We start from the raw sequence: 20518 nt of genomic DNA, 5'->3' as shown, positions 1-20518 counted from the left end.
AAATCCTTCTCATATTTCCTTCAGCTTGTCTGTAATTCTGCCATTTATGTTAATTTTATTTATGGAGTTCCTTTGTTCACCTTTTTTCAACTGCCAGACTAACAGCTTCCCCGGTTTATTTGCATGCTCAAATTATTTTTGTTTTGCTCTTTTTATTTTCCAGCTAATTTCCTCATTTATAATCATTGAATATTGGGTTTGTAATGTTTTGATTGCCTGTTTTACCGCTTCTTTATTTGCCTTGTTTGGCAGCTGTTTCTCCTTTTTCATAATTTCCTCTAATATTTCTTTTTTCTTTTTCTCTCTCAATTTCCTTTTAAATGGGTTTTGTTGTATAAAGAGTCCTCTCATTACAGCCTTGCTTGCCTCCCAGACCATCTGTAACTTTGTTTGCCCTTGACTGTTTATTTCAAAATAATCCGTCAAGGTCTTTTTGGCTTTTTCAACAATTTTTTGATCATCTAATAAATCATCATTTAATCTCCATCTAAAAGAGATTTTGCTTTCTTTTTGTAGTTCCATAATCAGGGAATTATGGTCTGAAAAGGTTCTGGGATTGATTTCAATTTTTTTGACTTGTTTCCAATTCTTTGGAAATCCATACAGAATCTATTCTCGAGCTGCTATCATGTCTGTTACTACTGCTTTGGAACTTGCTCCTGTCACTTTAGACCACGGCATCTGCTTCCCCTTCAGCTGACAGCCAGCTCTTCCCACTTCCTGAAAGCAGGTCATGGAACCTTGTCAAGGCCGGACACAGAGTCCCAGTTTGAAACAGGGAGTTCTCTCGGGAAAATGCCAACTCTTCAGCTTTGGCAGCACAGAAGGTTAAACTCCACCTCATTCTCCCCCATGTTCATTCTACAGGGAACTTTGACCCCTCTTTCCAAGCTCCTGAAATACATAAGGTTTGTGACTAGTCACCTTGCAAGTCGTTCTCAGGATCCAGTCTGGAGACTGCCTGCCTGCCTACAACTTGGGGCCATGGTTGAGTGAAAAAGCATTTCTGGAAAGTGTATTTTGTCAGCAAGAGGGTAACATTTATTTATTTTCTTTCTTTTGACTTGCTAAAAACAAATGTGCCTGCCTGGTGGTTGTGTGTGCTTGCAGAAAACATTGCTTTCTTTCATTGTTTCTGAATTCTGCCCTTCGAGGGGATTGGCTTGAAAGCAGTAGGAATTGGCAAAGAACTGGCTTGAAAGGAACTGAAAACAGGCTGGGCTTTCCGTATTCAGTTATCTCCTGGGCTGCTGCTGTTTTGCAAATTGGTGAAATGTGGCTTCTGACATGTTAAGTTTTCAGAATTGCAGCTTCCATTGTGAATAATTTTAGAAGTCCCTGCTTCTGAGTCTTTGCAGTTGTCAAGCAAGACATGATGGTGTATGGCAAGCTAGTTTCCCCTAAACTCTTGGAAGACAGAGGAAATCTGGTTGATAATGCCAGCATAACCTCAGCATTTCAGTGATTAAAATGAGGAAACACTTGAAATACCCATAGTTTCACCCAAGGTCAGTCCAAGACATTTTGGCACCTGAGTTGAAGCACAAAATGGCACCTCCCTGCTGCCAGGGAAAAGGGTACGTGAAGATCTGCACTGGAAACGGGGATGGGGGGCATTCTAATCAACCTCACCCAATGGTTGAACTGGGAATCAAGGTCTGGGGGGGGGGGGAGAGCTATGAATCATGCAGGGCAGATGCAGAGCCCAGGAGATGCCAGAGGGCAGCCCCCCACCATTTTCTCCCTAGGGGTGGGAGGCCAGCAGCACCTCCTATTCACCCTGGGAGCTGTAAAGCAGGCGGTGGATCTGACCTCCAAGGAGCATGCAGCAACTGTGGTGGCAGCAGCGGCAGGCAGTGCATACCCTGGAGGCAGGAACTGCTGCCCCTGTGGATCCTGCCTCCCTAGGCTGTCTCCTCATATTGCTTCATTCCAAACGAAACTGCCTGGACACCTGTTATGTACGGAGTTGAATAGGATCCAAACTGTAGCAGTCTGATTGGTCCTAGAACAATAGGATCCAAAAGGCAGCAGTCTGATTGGTCCTAGAACAATAGGATTCAGAATGCAGCAGTCTGATTGGTCCTAGAACAATGCAGCAGTATGATTGGTTGGCAGGAACCACCCAATCCTGCCCCAGATAGAAGTGAATCCACAACCTGATTGGCTTACAGTAGAATTCCAGAATTAGCCAATCATGTGCAGCCCATTGTGTAAATAATGTATATAAAGCAGATACTGTGAGGGGACATTTATTCATTCCTCCTCACCACTATGAGCTGAATAAAGAGCATGAAATCACTTTGCGACTCTGAGTATATTTCACTGGCGACGAAGGTGGGATCCCGCTGAGCTGACTGCCACACACAGCACCGCAGCACCGCCAACTGCCGCACCGCTGCCTCGCACCGTGTATCCAGGCTTCAGCTCCGGGGCACAAGGAACTCAGAATGGCAGCCAACAGCAGCTTCTCGCCATTCAACCCAGCATCTGGAGACTGGGAAGCGTACGCCTCCCGTTTCACCTTCCTCCTAGAAGCCAAAGGGGTCACCGACGAAGAAGACGCCAAGAAGAGGGCGATATTCTTCAGCGTCTGCGGAGAGGAGACGTTTGAAATCGCCCGGGCTCTCCTTGCGCCTGAAGACGTCGCTACTGTTCCATACAAAACAATAATGGAACAGCTGAAGGGGCACTTTTCGCCGCAGCCCTCAGTGGTGGCTCGTCGAAATGCCTTCTACGCAAAGCGGCAAGCCCCTGGGGAAACCATAACTGGGTTTGTGACCTCTCTCCGCCAAGCCGCCCGGTTCTGCAACTTCTCAGAGCTGGAGAACATGCTTCGTGACCGCCTCGTCGGTGGCCTGAAGGATGAGAAGCTGCAACGACGCCTCTACGCTAAGAAGGACCTAACGTTCCAGGTCGCTCTGGAGGAGGCCCTGGCAACAGAAGCTGCCGAGAGGTCGACCCAAGAGGCACGGCCGAGCCTGCCATCCCAACCGAGGGTCCACCATGAAGACCTCACCGACGACTCAGGATCCGACAGGGAGGAGGTGCACCGAGTACAGCAGCGCACTCAAGCAGCGCACAGACCACAGCTGCCTCGACGAGAAGGAGGGAACTGCGCAAGCTGCGGGGAGAGTCACGAGAGGAGGACCTGCCGTTTCCGCAACGCAGAGTGCAGGCAGTGCAGAAAATCGGGACACATCGCCCGGGTGTGTCGGGCTCGGCCCACCCGACACCAGGCATCAGATGACCAATCCAAGAGCCCCAGGTCCCGGGGCCCAACGCACCAAGGCAACTCGACGGAGCTCACGGACTTCCAGGTATACCAGTTGCCCCACCCCAACGTAGAGAAAATTTATGTAGAGGTACAGATAGAGGGGGCCCCATGCCGCATGGAGCTTGACACGGGTTCAACTCTATCCATAATCTCGGCAAGGACCTTAAGGAAACTGTGTCCCACTGGGGGTCCCAAACTCAGGCCGGCCCCATTCACCCTCCGGGACTTCCAGAAACGTAAGGTCCCCACAATGGGGGTGGGGACCTTCAGGGTGCAATACCGAGGGCGGACGCGGCAACTGGACTTGCTTGTGGTCAAGGGCCCCTACATTAGCTTACTGGGATTGGCATGGTTTGGACCACTGGGGCTAGCTGTCACCGGGGTGAACCACACTAGCTTACAAGTGGACGTGGACGCCATATGCAAGGAATTTCCAGGGGTTTTCGATGGGAAATTGGGACAGTATACGGGCCCCCCCATTGCGCTACAGCTTGACCCCGCAGTACGACCGGTCAGGCTCAAGGCCCGCCGGGTCCCGTTCGCCTTGAAACCCCGTATAGACGAGGAATTGGACCGACTCGTAGAGCAAGGAGTGCTGGAGCCGGTGCCTAATGCTCCCTGGGAAACCCCAATCGTCACACCCGTCAAGCCTAATGGTTCGGTCCGCATCTGCGCAGACTACAAATGTACCATAAACAAGGCCCTCACGGCCCACGCATACCCAGTGCCAGTGGTCAGCCATGTCCTTGCCACCCTGGCTGGGTCGAAAATTTTTGGCAAGCTGGACTTGGCCCAAGCATATCAACAGCTGCCAGTAGATGAGGCCACAGCAGAGGCACAGACGATTGTGACGCACAGAGGAGCGTTCAGGGTAAAGCGGCTGCAATTCGGTGTCAGCGTGGCACCAGGCATATTCCAGAATATAATGGACTCTCTCCTTAAAGGGATTCCTGGCGTCACCCCCTTCTTCGATGATGTGTTGATTGCCGGCCCCACACCAGAGGAGTTTGAGGACCGCCTCCGCACCGTTCTGCACCGTTTCCAGACGGCGGGTCTCAAGGTGAAGCGGGAAAAATGTCTACTAGGAGTGCCTCAGGTGGACTTTCTGGGATTTATGGTGGACGCAGAAGGGGTCCACCCGACTGGGGACAAGGTACGGGCCATTTGTGATGCCCCAGCGCCCAAGAGCAAGACTGAACTTCAGGCCTTCTTGGGACTATTGAACTTTTACCATTCCTTCCTTCCCCACAAGGCGGCGGTAGCGGAGCCCCTACACAGACTCCTGGACAAGCGGGCCCCTTGGGTGTGGGGCCAGCGCCAGGAGGCCGCATTCCAGGCAGTCAAGGACTTGCTTGTCTCAAACTCGGTCTTGGCACACTTCGACGAGAGGCTGCCGGTGGTGCTAGCATGCGACGCCTCACCCTATGGCATTGGAGCTGTCCTGGGGCACCAACTCCCGGATGGAAGAGAGGTACCGGTGGCGTACTTTTCCCAGACACTCAACACAACCGAGCGGAACTACTCGCAAATCGACAAGGAGGGTCTGGCAATCGTAAAGGGAGTAAAAAAATTCCATGATTTCTTGTACGGGCGGCCCTTCACCGTGGTGACTGACCACAAGCCGTTGCTTGGCTTGTTTGCCCCCGAAAAGCAGACCCCCCAAGTGCTGTCTCCTCGCGTCCTCAGGTGGTCAATTTTCCTTGCCAGCTACCAGTATGCACTGATTCACCGACCTGGGAAGGCGATGGGCCATGCGGACGCCCTCAGCAGGCTACCACTACCGGAAACAGGCCCTGACCCAGCACCTGCACAAGAGGTTATGAGCCTGGAGCTGCTTCCCGACCGCCCCATTCAGGCACAAGAAGTTGCACACCATTCCAAGAAAGATAGGGTCATCTCCCGGGTCCTGGACTGGGTGTGGAGGGGATGGCCCAGCAGCAGCCCCGGGCCAGAATTCGCCGGCTACACAACCCGCAAACATGAACTGTCGGCCCACAAGGGGTGCCTGTTATGGGGAAGCAGAGTCGTTGTTCCCCAGCCCCTCTGCAAAAGGGTCCTCACAGCCCTACACGAGACACATCCAGGGGTAGTAAGAATGAAGGCCCTTGCCAGGAGTTATGTGTGGTGGCCGGGGATCGATGGAGAGATAGAGGCCTGGGTCAAACACTGCCAGGCCTGCCAAGAATCCCGCCCAGATCCCCCAAGGGCCCCAGTCCAGTCCTGGGAGTCCGCCCGAGCACCATGGTCACGCCTGCATGTGGATTTCGCTGGCCCCTTTCAGGGGAAAACATTCTTCATAGTGGTGGACTCCTACACCAAATGGCTGGAAGTCGCACTGGTACCGTCCACTTCCACGTCCGCAGCCATCCGGGTACTACGCAGGCTGTTTGCAACCCACGGGCTCCCTGACACTCTCGTCTCAGACAACGGGACTGCATTTACGTCAGGAGAATTCCAAACCTTCACAGCGCAGAACGCCATCCGCCACATCCGTTCGGCGCCGTTCCACCCTGCCACCAATGGCCAAGCAGAACGCATGGTGCGGACCACCAAGGACACCCTTCGCCGCATGACGCAAGGGGACTGGGAGTACCGCCTTGCCACATTCCTTCTAGCACAGCACAGCACCCCCAGCTCAACGACTGGCCGGAGCCCCGCTGAACTACTAATGGGTCGGCGCCTTGCAATCAGATTGGACCGCCTTCACCCCGATAGAGCTCAGGATGAGGTAGTGGTGGGGGAAGGCAGGAACCCCCGGACCTTCGAGGCCCAGGACCCAGTGTACGCAAAGAATTTTGGGGCAGGCCCAGCATGGGTACCCGCCACAATCACCAGGGTCACTGGCCCCGTGTCGTACGAGGTGCTAACGGATGGGGGGCAATGCTGGCGCCGCCACTGCGACCAGATACGGCGACGATTCCCGGGAGAAAACCAGGAGGAGGACAGGTCAGAGGAGTCCCAAGGGAACAGCGGGGCAGTGAGGCCCATAGAGCAGGAGGGGCCAGCAGGAGAGGCAGAATCAGTAAATACAGAGAGGACCCGTGAGGCCGAAAGGACACCGGAACCAGAACCACGACTGAGCGAGCCGGTTGCACCAGACCAAACAGTCGCATCACAGCCAGCATCCTTGGAACACGAGCCAGAACCCGGAGCCCGGACCAGGGAACACCCCAGGCCACAACGCACACGTAGGCCGCCGGCATACCTTGAGGACTATGAATGCGACCTCCCGGGCAGGACTGGAACTTAGAGGGGAGGGGTGTTATGTACGGAGTTGAATAGGATCCAAACTGTAGCAGTCTGATTGGTCCTAGAACAATAGGATCCAAAAGGCAGCAGTCTGATTGGTCCTAGAACAATAGGATTCAGAATGCAGCAGTCTGATTGGTCCTAGAACAATGCAGCAGTATGATTGGTTGGCAGGAACCACCCAATCCTGCCCCAGATAGAAGTGAATCCACAACCTGATTGGCTTACAGTAGAATTCCAGAATTAGCCAATCATGTGCAGCCCATTGTGTAAATAATGTATATAAAGCAGATACTGTGAGGGGACATTTATTCATTCCTCCTCACCACTATGAGCTGAATAAAGAGCATGAAATCACTTTGCGACTCTGAGTATATTTCAACACCCATCCCCTACATCACACATTAAAGAAGGCTGTTGTTTGTTGCATGCTGTGCTCATGTACTCAGCACTAAAGAGGTTCTCTGTTAACTTTAAAAAACAAACAAACCCACAAAGGTGAATGCAGGAAGCTGCCTTATCCCAAGTCAGACCATTAGTTCACCTAACTCAGTATTGTCTACACTGACTGGCAGCAGCTTCCCATGGGTGCACATTCCACTGTGTGTGCTCTTTGAGTTAAAGATCTACTAGAAAATCCATTCTTGTTTCTCAGTGTGTTGTCAGCAGTTCAAAATACACCTTGGCAGCTGCGGGGGTGGGGGATGGGCAGGCTGTGTTCTGGACGGATGCCTTACAGTTCATGTGCATTAATTTACATGTGGGCCTTTCTCCCCAGCCTGGTGCCCTGTATAAATCATAAGAGCCTGCTGGATCAGGCCAGTGACCCATTGAGCCCAGCCTCCTGTTCCCACAGTGCTGAAGCAGTTGCCAACTGGAAGCCCACCAGCAAGATCCTTCAGGTGAGGAAGCAGAGCAGAGCCATGTGGCTAGTAGCCACGGATAGCCCTTTCCTCCTCCACAAATTTCCAGTCCCCTTTTAAAGCCATCTCAGTTGGTGGCCATCCCTGTGGGAAGGTGCTCCACAGTTTAGCTCTGTGCTGCATGAAGAAATCCTTGTTAGACATCTCCTGAATTCAGCTTCACTGGATGTCCACAGGTTCTAGTGTTATGGGGGGGGGGGGTCTCCATCTACTGTCTTTAAGCTCTGCATGATTTTAAACACTTTTTATCATGTTTCCCCTTACTCATCTTTACTCACAGTCCCCAAAGCTGCAACCTTTCCTCATAGGGAAAAAGGCTTCATTTGACCAGTCCCTGGGACAGTCCCTGGCTGGTTTGTTTGTTTGCAGCAGTCCATTATAAACTACCGTCCAGTCTATCTTTCAAAAGAGAGCAACACATTTTCTGTTTGTATCAAACTCCAGCATTACCAAGAATATTCACGTTTGATGGTTCGTGGAGAATAAGGCTGCTGTGCTCTGCCACCTCACTTGGAGGGAGGCAGCAATTTTCCTGAATCCCAGTTGCTGGCAAGTGCAGGAGGGGAGAGTGGTCCTGTGCTTGGCTCCTGCCTGCTGGCTTCCCCTGGGGGCATCTGCTTGGCCACTGTGAGGACAGGAGGCTGGACCAGATGGGCCATTGGCCTGATCCAGCAGCCTCTTCTGTTCTTATGGAAGAAAGCAAATTCTTTTTTTTAAGCTAGCACAGTCCCCCCCCCCCAAAAATACCCTCACCTTTTGTTATTCTGGCAATAAGCTTTTCTGCCACTTGCAGGGTTTCTTTCTGCTGTCTTTCTCTGAAAGAAAGGGCTGTGCTGACAGAATAGCCATTCAAGACTCTGCCACAAGGGAAGCCAAGTTCTCTGGCCAGTGGGTGCAGAGTTTTGAGAACTGGGAAGCAGCCCTTTCATGCCGGCATTCCTGTGCACAGAGGGATCTATTGTTAGCCCCTAAGCAGAAGGAGCGGCATCTGGAGGGTGTGCCAGGCTCTCCCGGCTGGAGTGTGGCACACTGACCTAGAAACTCACCAGCCTGCATGCTTTTGTACCTTCCAATCCTAGGGTTGCCATATTTCAAAAAGGAAGAACCAGGACACCCCAAAAGTTGTTGAGCTTTTTGGTAAATCTACCAAAGAATAAAATAAAATTGGGATTAAGGAGTTTTCCTGGGATGGGGGATGGTGTGTGTGCTTTGTCTTGTTGGTGTAGTAGTGGCAGCACTTGCCCTTCTTCTGATAGGAAATGCTCTGTAGTGGCGGACAAAAAAATGGGGAGGTCAAGGAGGGGCAAGGAAGTGAGAAAAGTCCTTATTTTAATCTGAGGAATGTTGGAGGGGATGCAAATAGAGTTACCAAGCCTAGGTATGGCCACCCAGGAATGAGTTCTGCTATGTTTGTTGGGATTTAATGCCAGGTGCACAAAGCTGTAGCCATTTTCTTCCCCCAGGAGAGAATTTAAGCCCCCCACCATGCGTGTTGCTGTGATTGGAGCCGGCATCATTGGACTGTCCACAGCCCTCTGCATCCGTGACCGATACCACTCAGCAGATCAGCCCCTGGAAATAGAGATCTATGCCGACCAGTTTACGCCTCACACCACCAGCGACGGGGCAGCGGGTCTTTGGCAGCCATATCTCTACGACAAGGGAAACACTCAAGAAACGTAAGACCCCTTTCACTCTACAGGACAGTGGAGTCAGGGTTGGCACTTGGCAGTGGTAGAAAATGTCACGGGACATAACAGACAACTTAGAGGGGCATTTGACAAAACATCGTTCTCAGTTGGTTGGTTTTGGTTAGTTGAATTTGTTCTGTGACAACCTGCGAGAAGTGAGCTTACAGGGAACCAGGCAGAGGGCCTTCTCGGTAGTGGCGCCTGCCCTGTGGAACGTCCTCCCAGCAGATGTCAAGGCAATAAGCAACTATCCTACTTTTAAAAGACATTTGAAGGCAGTCCTGTTTAGGGACATTTTTAATGTCTGATGCTGTATTGTTTTTAATATTCGGTTGGATTTCCCCAGCGCAGTGTGGCTGGGGAAATCCAGCCAGATAGGCGGGGTATAAATAATATGATTATTATATCTAAACATATTTGGCCTTTAGCTTAAAAATGTATAAATTACTTCCTTTGGCCTTCCAGACTGCTGTTTCTACACCTTACTTAATATAGTGCTCTCTGATTGCTTTACATTTTTTTCTGTACACCATCAGTGACAGGTGCACAAGTTTTGTTATGCCAAGTTTTGTTAAGCAGGTTGTGTTTGCCATTATATATTTTTTATTTGTCTGAGAAAAATTCCATAAAAATCAATTTATTTATAAAAACAAACAAACATAAGACTAAAAGCTTTGGATTCCCTGATACTTGAGGAATTACATCTCTTTATGTTTTCATCTGAGTAGCTCATCCTTACACTGAGCCTTGTTGGTTCAGTCTCCCTGCTCTGCCTGTGTGGCTCTTCAGTGAGGACTAAACTGCAGAGAGGCAAATCTGAACTAAATATTCAGAAAAACTTCCCAAGGATAAGAGCAGTGGAGAGGTTGGTGAGGCCTTCTTTCTGTGAAGGCCTAGACAGGCAGGCAGCAGAAGTATGCTTCAAGCTGAAGGCAGTCAGCCATTTTGAAGGGAGTTGGAAGCGTTTCAGTGGGTCATTGTTTCCCATGGATGACTCATAAGCAGAGCTGGGTTGGGTCAGTGCCTGGATAGGTGGAGGCCTGGAACCCACACATACACGCCTTTGGGATCCCAAATGGAAGAGGAGAAAAAGGGAAGAAAATGAAGGGAAGGAGCCTGGCCTCTTCCCAGATCCATGTGTTTCCCTTCCTTTCCCAGTGCATCTGTGAGAAGCAGACTGGAAGCCATTTTGGATTAACCATGGCTATGTCAACGTTGTCCAAAAACAAAGAACTGTGGCTAATCAAACTGTTTTATGAATTTGGTTGAAACACATGGTACTGTAGCTAAGGTTAACCACAGTTTAGAGTCTGAATGTGATGCTAAACTGTGGGTAGTTGAAATCAAAAGCAAATACTTCCCAACTCCTCCTTGCAGACATACTGGAGAAGGGGAGGAGAGGGGAAGCATGCCAGCTTTGGTGGGGGTGGGTTGGACTAATTCCTGGCACAATAAACAATCCACCATTACAGGAAAGGCATTGTATTGGCATATTTGTCTTGGGAGAGGCATTGCATCGGGAGACTCATCCATTCTGTTTTCTGGTAGACCATCAAGTTGCAGGAAAATTTACAGTACAATCCTAGAGTGTGTAATTGTCTGACTGTATTATTTAATATGACAGACTCTGGAATAAAGAGACTTTTGATTATCTTCTTCAACACATTAATTCACCAGAAGCTGAGGAGATGGGGTTGTTTCTGCTCTCTGGATACAATCTCTTTACACAGCCAGTTCCGGTAAGTAACTGATGTTAAATAAGAGCAATTATTTCAAAGGATGTTTGGTCTTCCTTGTAGAAGGAGTTTTGGAGTATTGCATATCCCATAGATAATGGGAGATTGCTTTCCATGGCCTATTTGCATGACACTCAATATGGCTATTTTTGCATCACTGCAAAGCAAAGGGGGAAACCCACAACCAATAGGTGTAGGAACATGAGGCCAAATGCATCTCAGGTGCATCTCTCTTCGTTAGTAGAATCTATTCTAATTTCTTGAATGACTTGCTCAAGAAGTGGTGCATGAATCACAGTTAAATGACGCCATTTGGTACAAATTATCAATTTTCACAGAGAACAAGGTGACTGGACCAGAGCATCTTAGACATGTGGACTCTTCCCTCAGTTGCCTTATAACTGGCACAATACTTTCTCCTCTGCAGGACCCATCATGGAAGAATATCGTTTTGGGATTTAGGACCTTGACACAGAAAGAGCTTGAGCTCTTCCCTGGCTACAGGTATTGATCAATTCTCTCTTCCCTTTAGGTTTTGGGTGTCATGGTTTGCTTTGTGAGATAAGGCTGACACTACCTCTCTGGTGGGCTAGGAGGCCATCTAGAGCAGGACTAAAATGAGGAGGGGGAGAGGTAAATTCCAGTGGCATAAATGACACTCCCTGGATGTGATGGCTACTATAGAATCATAGACTTGCAGAAACCTCCTCCAGCACCTTCCAAGACTAACAGGGAGAGTGCCACTGACCCTCTGACTCCCAGCTCAACATTCCAGTCACCAAAGGCAAGCAGGACATGCGCTCGAAAGGGTGCATTGCCACTTGAGGAAGGTGGATGGGATGGATGGAGTCCACCAAGAGAGAGTTGCTTTCCAGCCTCTCTCAACAACGCCCTCTCCACTTTATGCGATTTCACATGTATGCATGTAGCCCGGGAACAAAAGCCCTGCATAAGTGAAGGGACCCCTGTATTTCAGATGGTAGCCCATTGCTATGTCCTTATCTTTCATTTCCCTGGTTTCAGCTATGGTTGGTTCAACACAGCTCTGATGCTGGAGGGCAAACGATATCTACCCTGGCTTACAAAGAGGTGTGTATGATATTTGCTTTCTTCTCTCTGTTCTGACAATATCCATACTGACCATGAGAAGGTGCCTTGTCAGAGTTTGACCATTGGTCTGCCAAGCTCGGTATTATCTCTACACTGACTGGCTCTTCAGTTCCCTCCCAGCCCTACCAAGAGATGCCCTTGGGAACGGAACATGGAACCTTCCACAGGCATAGCAGGTGCTCTACAAGTGCCCTTTGTCTGGAAGAGGCTGCCAGCCAGCCACGGTTCCTGTCAAGATACTCCATTCCATTCCATTTCTCCTACTCCGGCTGGCTTTTCAGGGTTCCTCTTGCCCTAATAGTCACCCAGCATCCAGTGCCAACAGTCAGCCAGCATGTGGAGACCTCACTGGGCTCTTTCTAGGGATGTCACCAAAACTGGAGAAGTGTCAGAATGTTAGCCATCAGTCGCAGTGGCTCGCCCTGTTGTTTACAAGGCAACATTTGTCTTACAGATTAAAGCTGCAGAGCGTCAAGTTCTTTCATCGGAAAATTGAGTCCTTCCAGGAGGTTAGTTGGGAATTTAAATGTATTCTGGGAGGGGCATTGATAAAGGTATTTCCCTTCTCCACCAGCTGCAGACAGGATTAGATAGAGGTGGGGGGAGTCTATTGTTAGGCTTTAAATATTGCTGCATTTTGAGCAGAACTGGAGCAAGGAATTTTGGGGAAGGAGAAAGCTTTGAGGTCTGAGGTTTTTCACAGTCCAGTGGTATACAAAATTTCAATAAATAAATAAATTCTGAATTCCTCCAAGATTGTAAAAATCATAATAATAACCCACCCATATATATGTTTACATGAACTGTATTTAATTTATTGAATAACACAATATAAAAACAAATTAGTTATGATTCTTGCATTGAACAGCACAGGTCTGGATTAGAATTAGATGGCCCTTTGGTTCCCTCCCAGCTCTGCCCTTCTATGCTTCTCTGAATTAATGTGGCCCAGTTGCTTCCCTTTACTCAGATTAGCCATAACCCTGGAAGGTGGGACCAGCCTTAAAACCTTTCCACCAGTCTGGAGTAGTTTCCCCCTAGCATCTCCTGTGGTCATTCCAATCCTCTCCTGGAGTTTTCTTAAATACGCTTGGATAGAAATATGTCAGTTAGTGGTAAAAAGCCATTCTGGAACTTTGGCATCTTTGACAAAGGTTTACAAAAGACAAAGCTGAAATTCTTCAATATTGCCAAGGGACAATGTGTCGTCTACAACACAGGTTCAAAGATGATAGGATATTCCAGACTAGGAGTCCCAAACTTTTTTTTAGCCCTCGGGGCATATTTGGAAATTTTGGAAACTGTTGGTAGCACAACCAAAAACCTTTTTACAAAAGAAAAACCAGCAATGTTCAGATGCGACCCCCCCCCCCCCCGACAGGTGAAGCGCCTGTGCTCCCCACTCAATACCTCCTTTAAATTATAAACATTGGAAGGGTAGGGGGCATTGGCAGGTGCCAAGGGTTATATCTGAGGGTTCCATGGAGTCCTTCGGAACCACGTTGGGAAACCACTTTGAGACACTAGACCAGCCTTGGGTCCCAGCTAATGTTGGACTACAACTCCTCCCATCAGCCTCAGCCAGCATGGCCCAGTGGTCAGGGATGATGGGAATTGTAGTCCAACAATACACACCACACATCATGATGCCACTTTAAACAGACATGGCTTCCCCCAAAGAATTATGGGACCTGTGGTTTGTTAAGCGTACTGAGACGTGTGAAGAGGCCCCTCTTCCTCTCCCGGAGCTACATGGATGCTTGAGCTGAGATTCCTGCATTGCAGGGGGGTGGACTAGATGAACATTGGGGTCCCTTCCATTTCTACAACTCTAAGATTCTATGACTCCCAGAGCGATTTAACAATCAATCCCTCTTCACAGGGAACCGTATAGCTCTGGAGGTTTCATAGCAACTCTCAGCATCCTTAACACACTACAGTTCCCAGAGTTCCTTGGGGGAAGCCTTGATTATTTAAAGTGACAACCTAGTGCTCTGAATGCTTGGTGTGACTGTAAGCCCAGACATCCCGGGGGCGATCACACAGGGTCCCTGGATGTTTCACCGTCTATTGATCCCTGTGCCACCACTTTATTTCTCGCTGCCACCACCCAGGCCCTACCTGGTACAATACTGAGTCCCGTCAGGGTTACATTGGAACATAAACTTCTGTTATTTATTGCAGTTTAACAAGCGTGTGTGGTTTCATAAACGGTATCAGTCCATTACAGTCATGGGTGCCTATCCAGACCTATAACTTCCGCTACCTACTCTCACTCACTAAACCACCTCTCAGATATTTACTTGTCTTCCTAGCTCCTAACTGTTCCTGACTCAGCTTATTTCACTACACTAACTCAACCTGCCCCCAGACTCTATCCCAATTCACTCCCACTCCAACCAACCTCCCAACCTTCCACCCCTCCCAGAGCTGGTTTTATAGTTCCTCTGACTCCACCCCCCTGGGTTCTGATTGGGTAACCTGTTTAACTATTTCACCTCCAGCACTCTCATATGTTAATGTCACAACCCCCAACCACCTGCCCTCTCTCTAGATATTTCTGGAGTATGGCTCCAATAATTCCTGCCCTGCTTTAGGCAGATATGGTGGACTTTCCAAACCATTTTTTGCTAAGCAGGACAGAAAACCAGGGTGGCCAACCTCTGGCCTTCCATATGTTTTTGGATTCCAGTTCCCATTTGCCTTCAGAGACAGTAACACCACAAATCTGTCTTTTGCTTAGTTGATGGCTGAAGGTGTGGACGTCATCATCAACTGCACAGGGGTTCGTGCTGGGGAGCTACACCCTGACCCTGAGTTATGCCCGGGCCGGGGGCAAGTCATCAAGGTGAGGCCAGGCTTTCCAGGATTCTTTTGGCTGCCTTGCAAGAAGGGAAGAAGCTGCCTGTCTACCTGCAGTCCTGGTGGGGCTATGATGGGGTTGATGGGTCAGCAAATCCGTGACATTTCTCAAGCTGAGGATCCACACCAGAGTCAGGAGTTTTATACGGCAAGGTGGGGCTTGATTTGTTCCTCAGGTCACCTGATTCCTGCTGGGGTGAATGCAGAAATACCCCCTTGCTGTTGCCTCTGCTTGTTTTGGCTCTCTAGGTTGAGGCCCCCTGGGTGAAGCATTTCATCATCACCCATGATGTTGAGACTGAGATATATAACACACCTTACATCATACCTGGGTAAGGAAAACATAACTGACTATGAGAGAATGTCGTCTTCCCCAATTGGATGCCTTCCAGATGTTTGCTCCTCCAGCTCCCGTCAGGCCCTGCCAGTGTGCTGCTGAGTTGTACTGCAAAACATCTGGAGGACTCCTCGTTGGGGAAGCCCAATGGCATTTGTGTTGTGAACCCAAATAAATGCTTGCTCAGGGTTGGGGAATCTCAAGCCCAGGGTCTGGGTGCAGCCTTCCAGGCCTCTTTGGTGCTTAGGACCCTTCTTGCTCTGCACCCTCACTTCACACCATCTGGCACGGCACCCACCTCAAGCGCTTTAACCTGCTTGGATGTCTCCTTCCACTGGGGCAATGCTGCTTGCTTGCCTGGAGGGAGGGAGGGGCATGTGAGGTGCCGGGTGCAGAGATTTCTGGAATGTAGCCTAATGTACAAAGATAAGTGTCACATCTCGCCCACTTTTGCCTTTGTGGGGATGGACAGATCTGTCCTTCCGAGTCCTCTCAGTTTCTAATTTTTCCAGCCTTGGATTAAGTAGTCCACATTTCTGCAGCAATGTCTGATTTTTTTATTTTTTTTAATCCTCACAAAAATTCTTCAGCTTTTTATGTGCAAATTTCTCCTAATTAACACTTTTTTCATTAGGGATAGAAGGAGCTGTCCATTTCAGTTCTCTCTCTTTCTGGTTTTGCTAATCATAAATTCAGTTCACATTTTGCAATTTAAAAAAACCCTTCATGAAAATTATTCAGCATTTTACATGTAGATTTCTGCTAACAAACACATTTTTATCTGTAGTTTTGAGTCATGTACACATTTTTGCAAACTCTTTCCCCTCATATAGTGCATTTTTGCATGTTATTTTCACAATATATTCATTTCTATGCACACTGTCACCTAATAAACGCATTTCTGCAAGCATTTGCTGGAGAACTGCATTGCAAGATTCAGTTAAGTGCAAATTTCGAAGGATGACTGTGCTTTGGTTCTCATATTGTTTCAGAAAGTGCAGATTTGATACATTCAGGATTAAATGCAAACAGAATTGAAATTCTCCCTCAACCCCAGCCTCCAATCACTACTGGAATGCGGCCCCTAAGAGGGTGATGTGGCCTTTGGGCTGAAACATTTCCACCCCCTGTGCTTTATGTGATTTCTTAACTCTTGTTCGCTTGGCCATTTCAGGATCTGTTGCCCATCCCAACCCACAACACACAGAGGTAACAGATAGGACAGCAATCATGGGTCACATCCACACCATGCATTTAAAGTGCATGGCTTCCCCTAAAGAATCACGAACTGTAGTTGTTGTCCCCGTCCCCCCCAAAGCTACAACCCCCATACAAATGACAGTTCCCAGGATTCCTTGGAAGAAACCATGTACTTTAAATGGTGTGGATGTGGCCTAAATGATCACAGGCCCAAAGAGCATCTCCTTGGGGCCTCTGGCCATCCTGGAGCCCTGGGACGTTCGTGGTGTGATGCACACAAGCATTGCTTGGGAGACTCAGAGCGTCACTTCTCCCACAGGGAAAAAGGAGCAGGAGCAGGATGCTGACACCAAATGCAATAGACTGCCATTGTGGCTTGGCAGTAGCCAGCCTAGCACACTTGTGTGACCCTTGCTTGACACCATTTCTTCCAACCTGGCTTAGGGCCGATTCCACACACACACACTGCCACTTCCCTTTCTGTTTCTGCTGTAGGAGCAACGCAGTGACATTGGGAGGAATATTTCAGCTGGGAAACTGGAGTCAAGAGCACAGCCCCCAGGACCACCAGCGCATTTGGCAAGGGTGCTGTGAGCTGCTTCCTAGCCTCCAGGTACAGGACCAGCGTGGGGACTGAGCAGGCCGTCGTGCTCTCCAAGCCTTCCCTGCACACAGGGGGAAGTTCCGGGCGCAGCACAACCTGCTTTGAGTTTCCCTTGGGTTAAAGGAGTTCCTTTATTTACTTTTTGAAATAATTTTTATTTGATTTTACAAATTCATTCACACAAGTAATATTATCAAAGACATTAACATTTACACAAGATTCTTCCGAATCTCAAGTCTTCCCTCCTCACCTCCATGGGTTCTTTAAATAACTTTTTAAACTGCATATTATAAGCATCTAATTTACCATCCTCCATTGTATCCAAAATCTTGTATCATTGCAAGAGTTATTTAAAGCCTGCCAAAGAGTTCAAGTGTTTACAGTGGTCTTTCAAGTACAATATATATTTATCCCATTCTTTGTTGAAGTTTTGATCCTCCTTGTGAGGAATGTGTGTGGTTGCTCACAAACAGCCAGGACTCTGACCTGTCTTTTACAGGTTTTATTGAGTGCAAACTATGTAGAGTGCAGAAGTCGAAAATCCATGTCTGCCTCAATCACTAGCAGATTCCAGAAGTGGTTTCTTCCGGTTTGCCTTCCAGCACAAAAGCCCGGAGAAAACCCCCTCTCCGCCTCTTTTCCTTACGTTTATTCCCCTGGCGAAAACAACTCCTTGGGAGCCGCGTTGTGGCTCATCTCAGGCTGAGTGAGCCTTTGCAACCCCCCCCCTTCTTTCTTCATCCATTTCACCAGACCCTGACGAGGTGCAGCTGCTCAACAAAGGGGGAGGCTCTCTGGACGTTCCTGCCTCTCTCCCCTCCCTTGATGGCAGCCCCTGACACTCCTGAGTTCTGATTTTCCCTGGTTAATCTTGCCCTCTCTGCATAGTCCAATAATTTCATCTGCCAGTCCGCCCTAGTAGATATCTTGTCATCTTTCAAACTCTGGGTAAGAAGCATCTTTGCTGCTGTTGTAGCATACATAAAGTCTTTTCAGTTTCTTCAGTATCTCTGCACCTACAATTCCTAACAAAAAGGTTTCTGTTTTTTTTAACAAAAGTTATTTTAAACATTTTTTTTCAATTCATTTTATATCATTTCCCAGAATTCCTTTACAATTCCACCACATATGATAAAAGGTGCCTTCCTTTTCCTTACATTTCCAACAAACATTTGAACTTGTCCTATACATTTTTGCTAATTTACTTGGGGTTAAATATCAGCAATACATCATTTTCATATAATTTTCTGTTAAAGTATAACACATAAATTTCAAATCCTCTCTCCATAGTCTTTCCCAGTGCTTTTTTGTGGGGGGATGCAAGAGTATGTCCATTTACTGTATTTATTTTTCCTGATTTGAACTATAAAATGGTGATTTTCTTGAGTCAAAATGAGAGCACCCCTAAACATTATTTTAAAGAAGAAAGCACTGGTTTCCCATGCTGCAAACTGTATATTATACCCAAAATCTCTTGCTCTGGGTTAAAAGAGTTCCTGGTGGCTTAAAGAGTTTGTACCATGTTTGCACAGACAAGTAATGTATAAATGGAAGCCAGTGGCAGGAAATGCCTATCTGGCGGCAGACCTATTTCATAACATTTGTATACAGCTTGATTGCTAAAAAACAGCAACCACAAAGAATAAAACAATGAAATTGTTAGTAAAAAGTTATTACTGTTATTAAAAAAAATTAAAACCAACAATAAGTTAAAAAGTAAATTAAAGCACAGGTCAACATTCTCATAGCTCAGTCTCACTGTGCCTCTCACTGTGTGTTTAAGGGTCTCTTGGCTTATTTCCACCTCTAGAATAGATCGCATGGAGTCTGCAGAGGAGGGCTTTTCACATTTAGGGTTCTGTCACTGAAATTGCCTGGATGAAGGGTGGTATATAAATTTAATAAATAATAATGATAATTTGTCCATCCCTAGGCATTAAAGCATCATATTGGAGCTCTCAGGGGGGTGAGGGGTTGTGTGAACCCTGTTAGGATGCTGGAAGCAAAGCTCTATGAGGAAGAGAAGCAGAATTTGTTGCTATCTCTCTCTCCTCCCCCCCCCCACCTTTTTTTCTTTTTTGGCTGGGTTTCTATATTCATCATGATTCTGGCAGGCAGGAATTCAGCCGGTGGGGAAGAGTTCCTTTCAATATTGCTGTTGGAGTGTTTGCAGTTACTGATAGCTTCCATTTGATAATTGTAGTGCTTTGAAGTCATTTCTGCACCAGGTAAAGTAATTTTTAGCTCCTCCCATTCCCCCCACCTGCCTTTATTTTGTCTGCCCCGTCCTGTACTTTCCCCAACCCAAGGTGGCATCCCTAGATCTCAGACAGGGCTGTGCCCAAGCCTGTGGCCCAGGAATGGGGGACCCGCAGGGGCCCTCCAGATGTTGCTGAACTACAACTCCCATCACCCTTGACCAGTGATGGCCGAACCTGGCCCTCCAGCTGTTTTGGGACATCAACTCCCATCATCCCTAGCTAACAGGACCAGTGGTCAGGGATGATGGGAACTGTGGTCCCAAAACAGCTGGAGGGCCAAGTTTGGCCATCACTGCCCTTGATGGCAGGCTGGCTGGCGCTGATGGGGAGGGGAGCTGCAGCTTCCTAACCTTGAGCTGGAGTTGCAACACCCCAGTCTTCTACCACAGGAAGATTCAGTATAAGCCCTGGCAAAGTGGATTGCTGTCCCTACTTCCCATGTTTTCTTACAATTGCCTGCTCTGAATAACCATGCATGTTGCTGCTTCCAGAAAGCCAAAATCATCCATGAATGGAGCGGTCATCGTCCCGTACGGCCAAGAGTCCGATTAGAACACCAGGCTGTTCGCCATGGGATGTTACAATCAGAGGTGGGTAACTTTCCGTATGCATGGTGTGAATTGATTTGTGGAACAGGATCAGGCCTTGCATGGTATCTCACACATGCTGAGGCTAGGACTCTCATATATCCTTGTGGGGGGGGGGTGTGTTACTCTAAGGCTGCAGTCCTGTGTACGAGTAAGCTAGCCCTACTGAAATTTAGTGAAACAAAATGCATTTCTCTGTGTGTTTGATGCGTGGATGGTGCATTAATCGACTCTGACATTCAGTTGCCGTAGGAAGTAATGTTTTCCTTCCTGCTGTTTTCCTTGGTGAAGTAGCTCTCGTCTTGCCTTTTCCTTCTCTCGCAGGTGATCCACAACTATGGCCATGGTGGCTTTGGGCTCACCATCCACTGGGGTTGTGCCATGGAGGTAGCCCATTTGTTTGGGAAGATTCTAGAAGACAAGAGGTTGGCCAAGCCACCCCATGCCAACCTCTGAGCACGTGGCAACAGTTCAGGCCACTTCGCTGACTTTTACTTGCAGGATGGATCTGCCTTTGCAGGATTAAGGAGCCTAGTTTTTAACTGTTTTCATAGATTGTTTTGCTTTGTTTTTCTTGTATTGCTTTGTTCTTCTTGTAAACTTCTTGGAGTCTCCCCACCCTCTTACAATCAATTGGTATATAAATTATATGAAATAAAGAAATAATACTCTTAAAGATTA

At 48.1% G+C, this 20518-nt stretch overlaps 1 protein-coding gene across 2 annotated transcripts; it reads left to right on the top strand.

Annotated features, from left to right (window-relative positions):
- On the top strand, window positions 1-20518 carry DAO (D-amino acid oxidase). 2 transcript variants are annotated; one of them, XM_080977645.1, is made up of 12 exons: window positions 1-1034; window positions 7305-7428; window positions 8913-9128; window positions 10818-10879; window positions 11304-11380; window positions 11900-11965; window positions 12441-12495; window positions 14730-14834; window positions 15098-15180; window positions 16881-16998; window positions 19742-19840; window positions 20162-20518. In XM_080977645.1, exons 3-12 carry the CDS (start codon window positions 9038-9040, stop codon window positions 20291-20293), a joined length of 888 nt encoding a protein of 295 aa, XP_080833771.1. In that variant the 5' UTR covers window positions 1-1034; window positions 7305-7428; window positions 8913-9037; the 3' UTR covers window positions 20294-20518. The 2 variants fall into 2 exon arrangements, with proteins under 2 accessions (XP_080833771.1, XP_080833770.1); XM_080977644.1 differs by having other exon boundaries at window positions 7-1034; window positions 10765-10879.

Source organism: Podarcis pityusensis (genome assembly GCF_964106645.2).
Source record: "Podarcis pityusensis genome assembly, chromosome: 13".
Lineage (NCBI taxonomy): Eukaryota > Metazoa > Chordata > Lepidosauria > Squamata > Lacertidae > Podarcis > Podarcis pityusensis.
The sequence above is the reverse complement of the archived record's forward strand: the minus strand, read 5'-3'. Positions and strand labels throughout refer to the sequence as shown.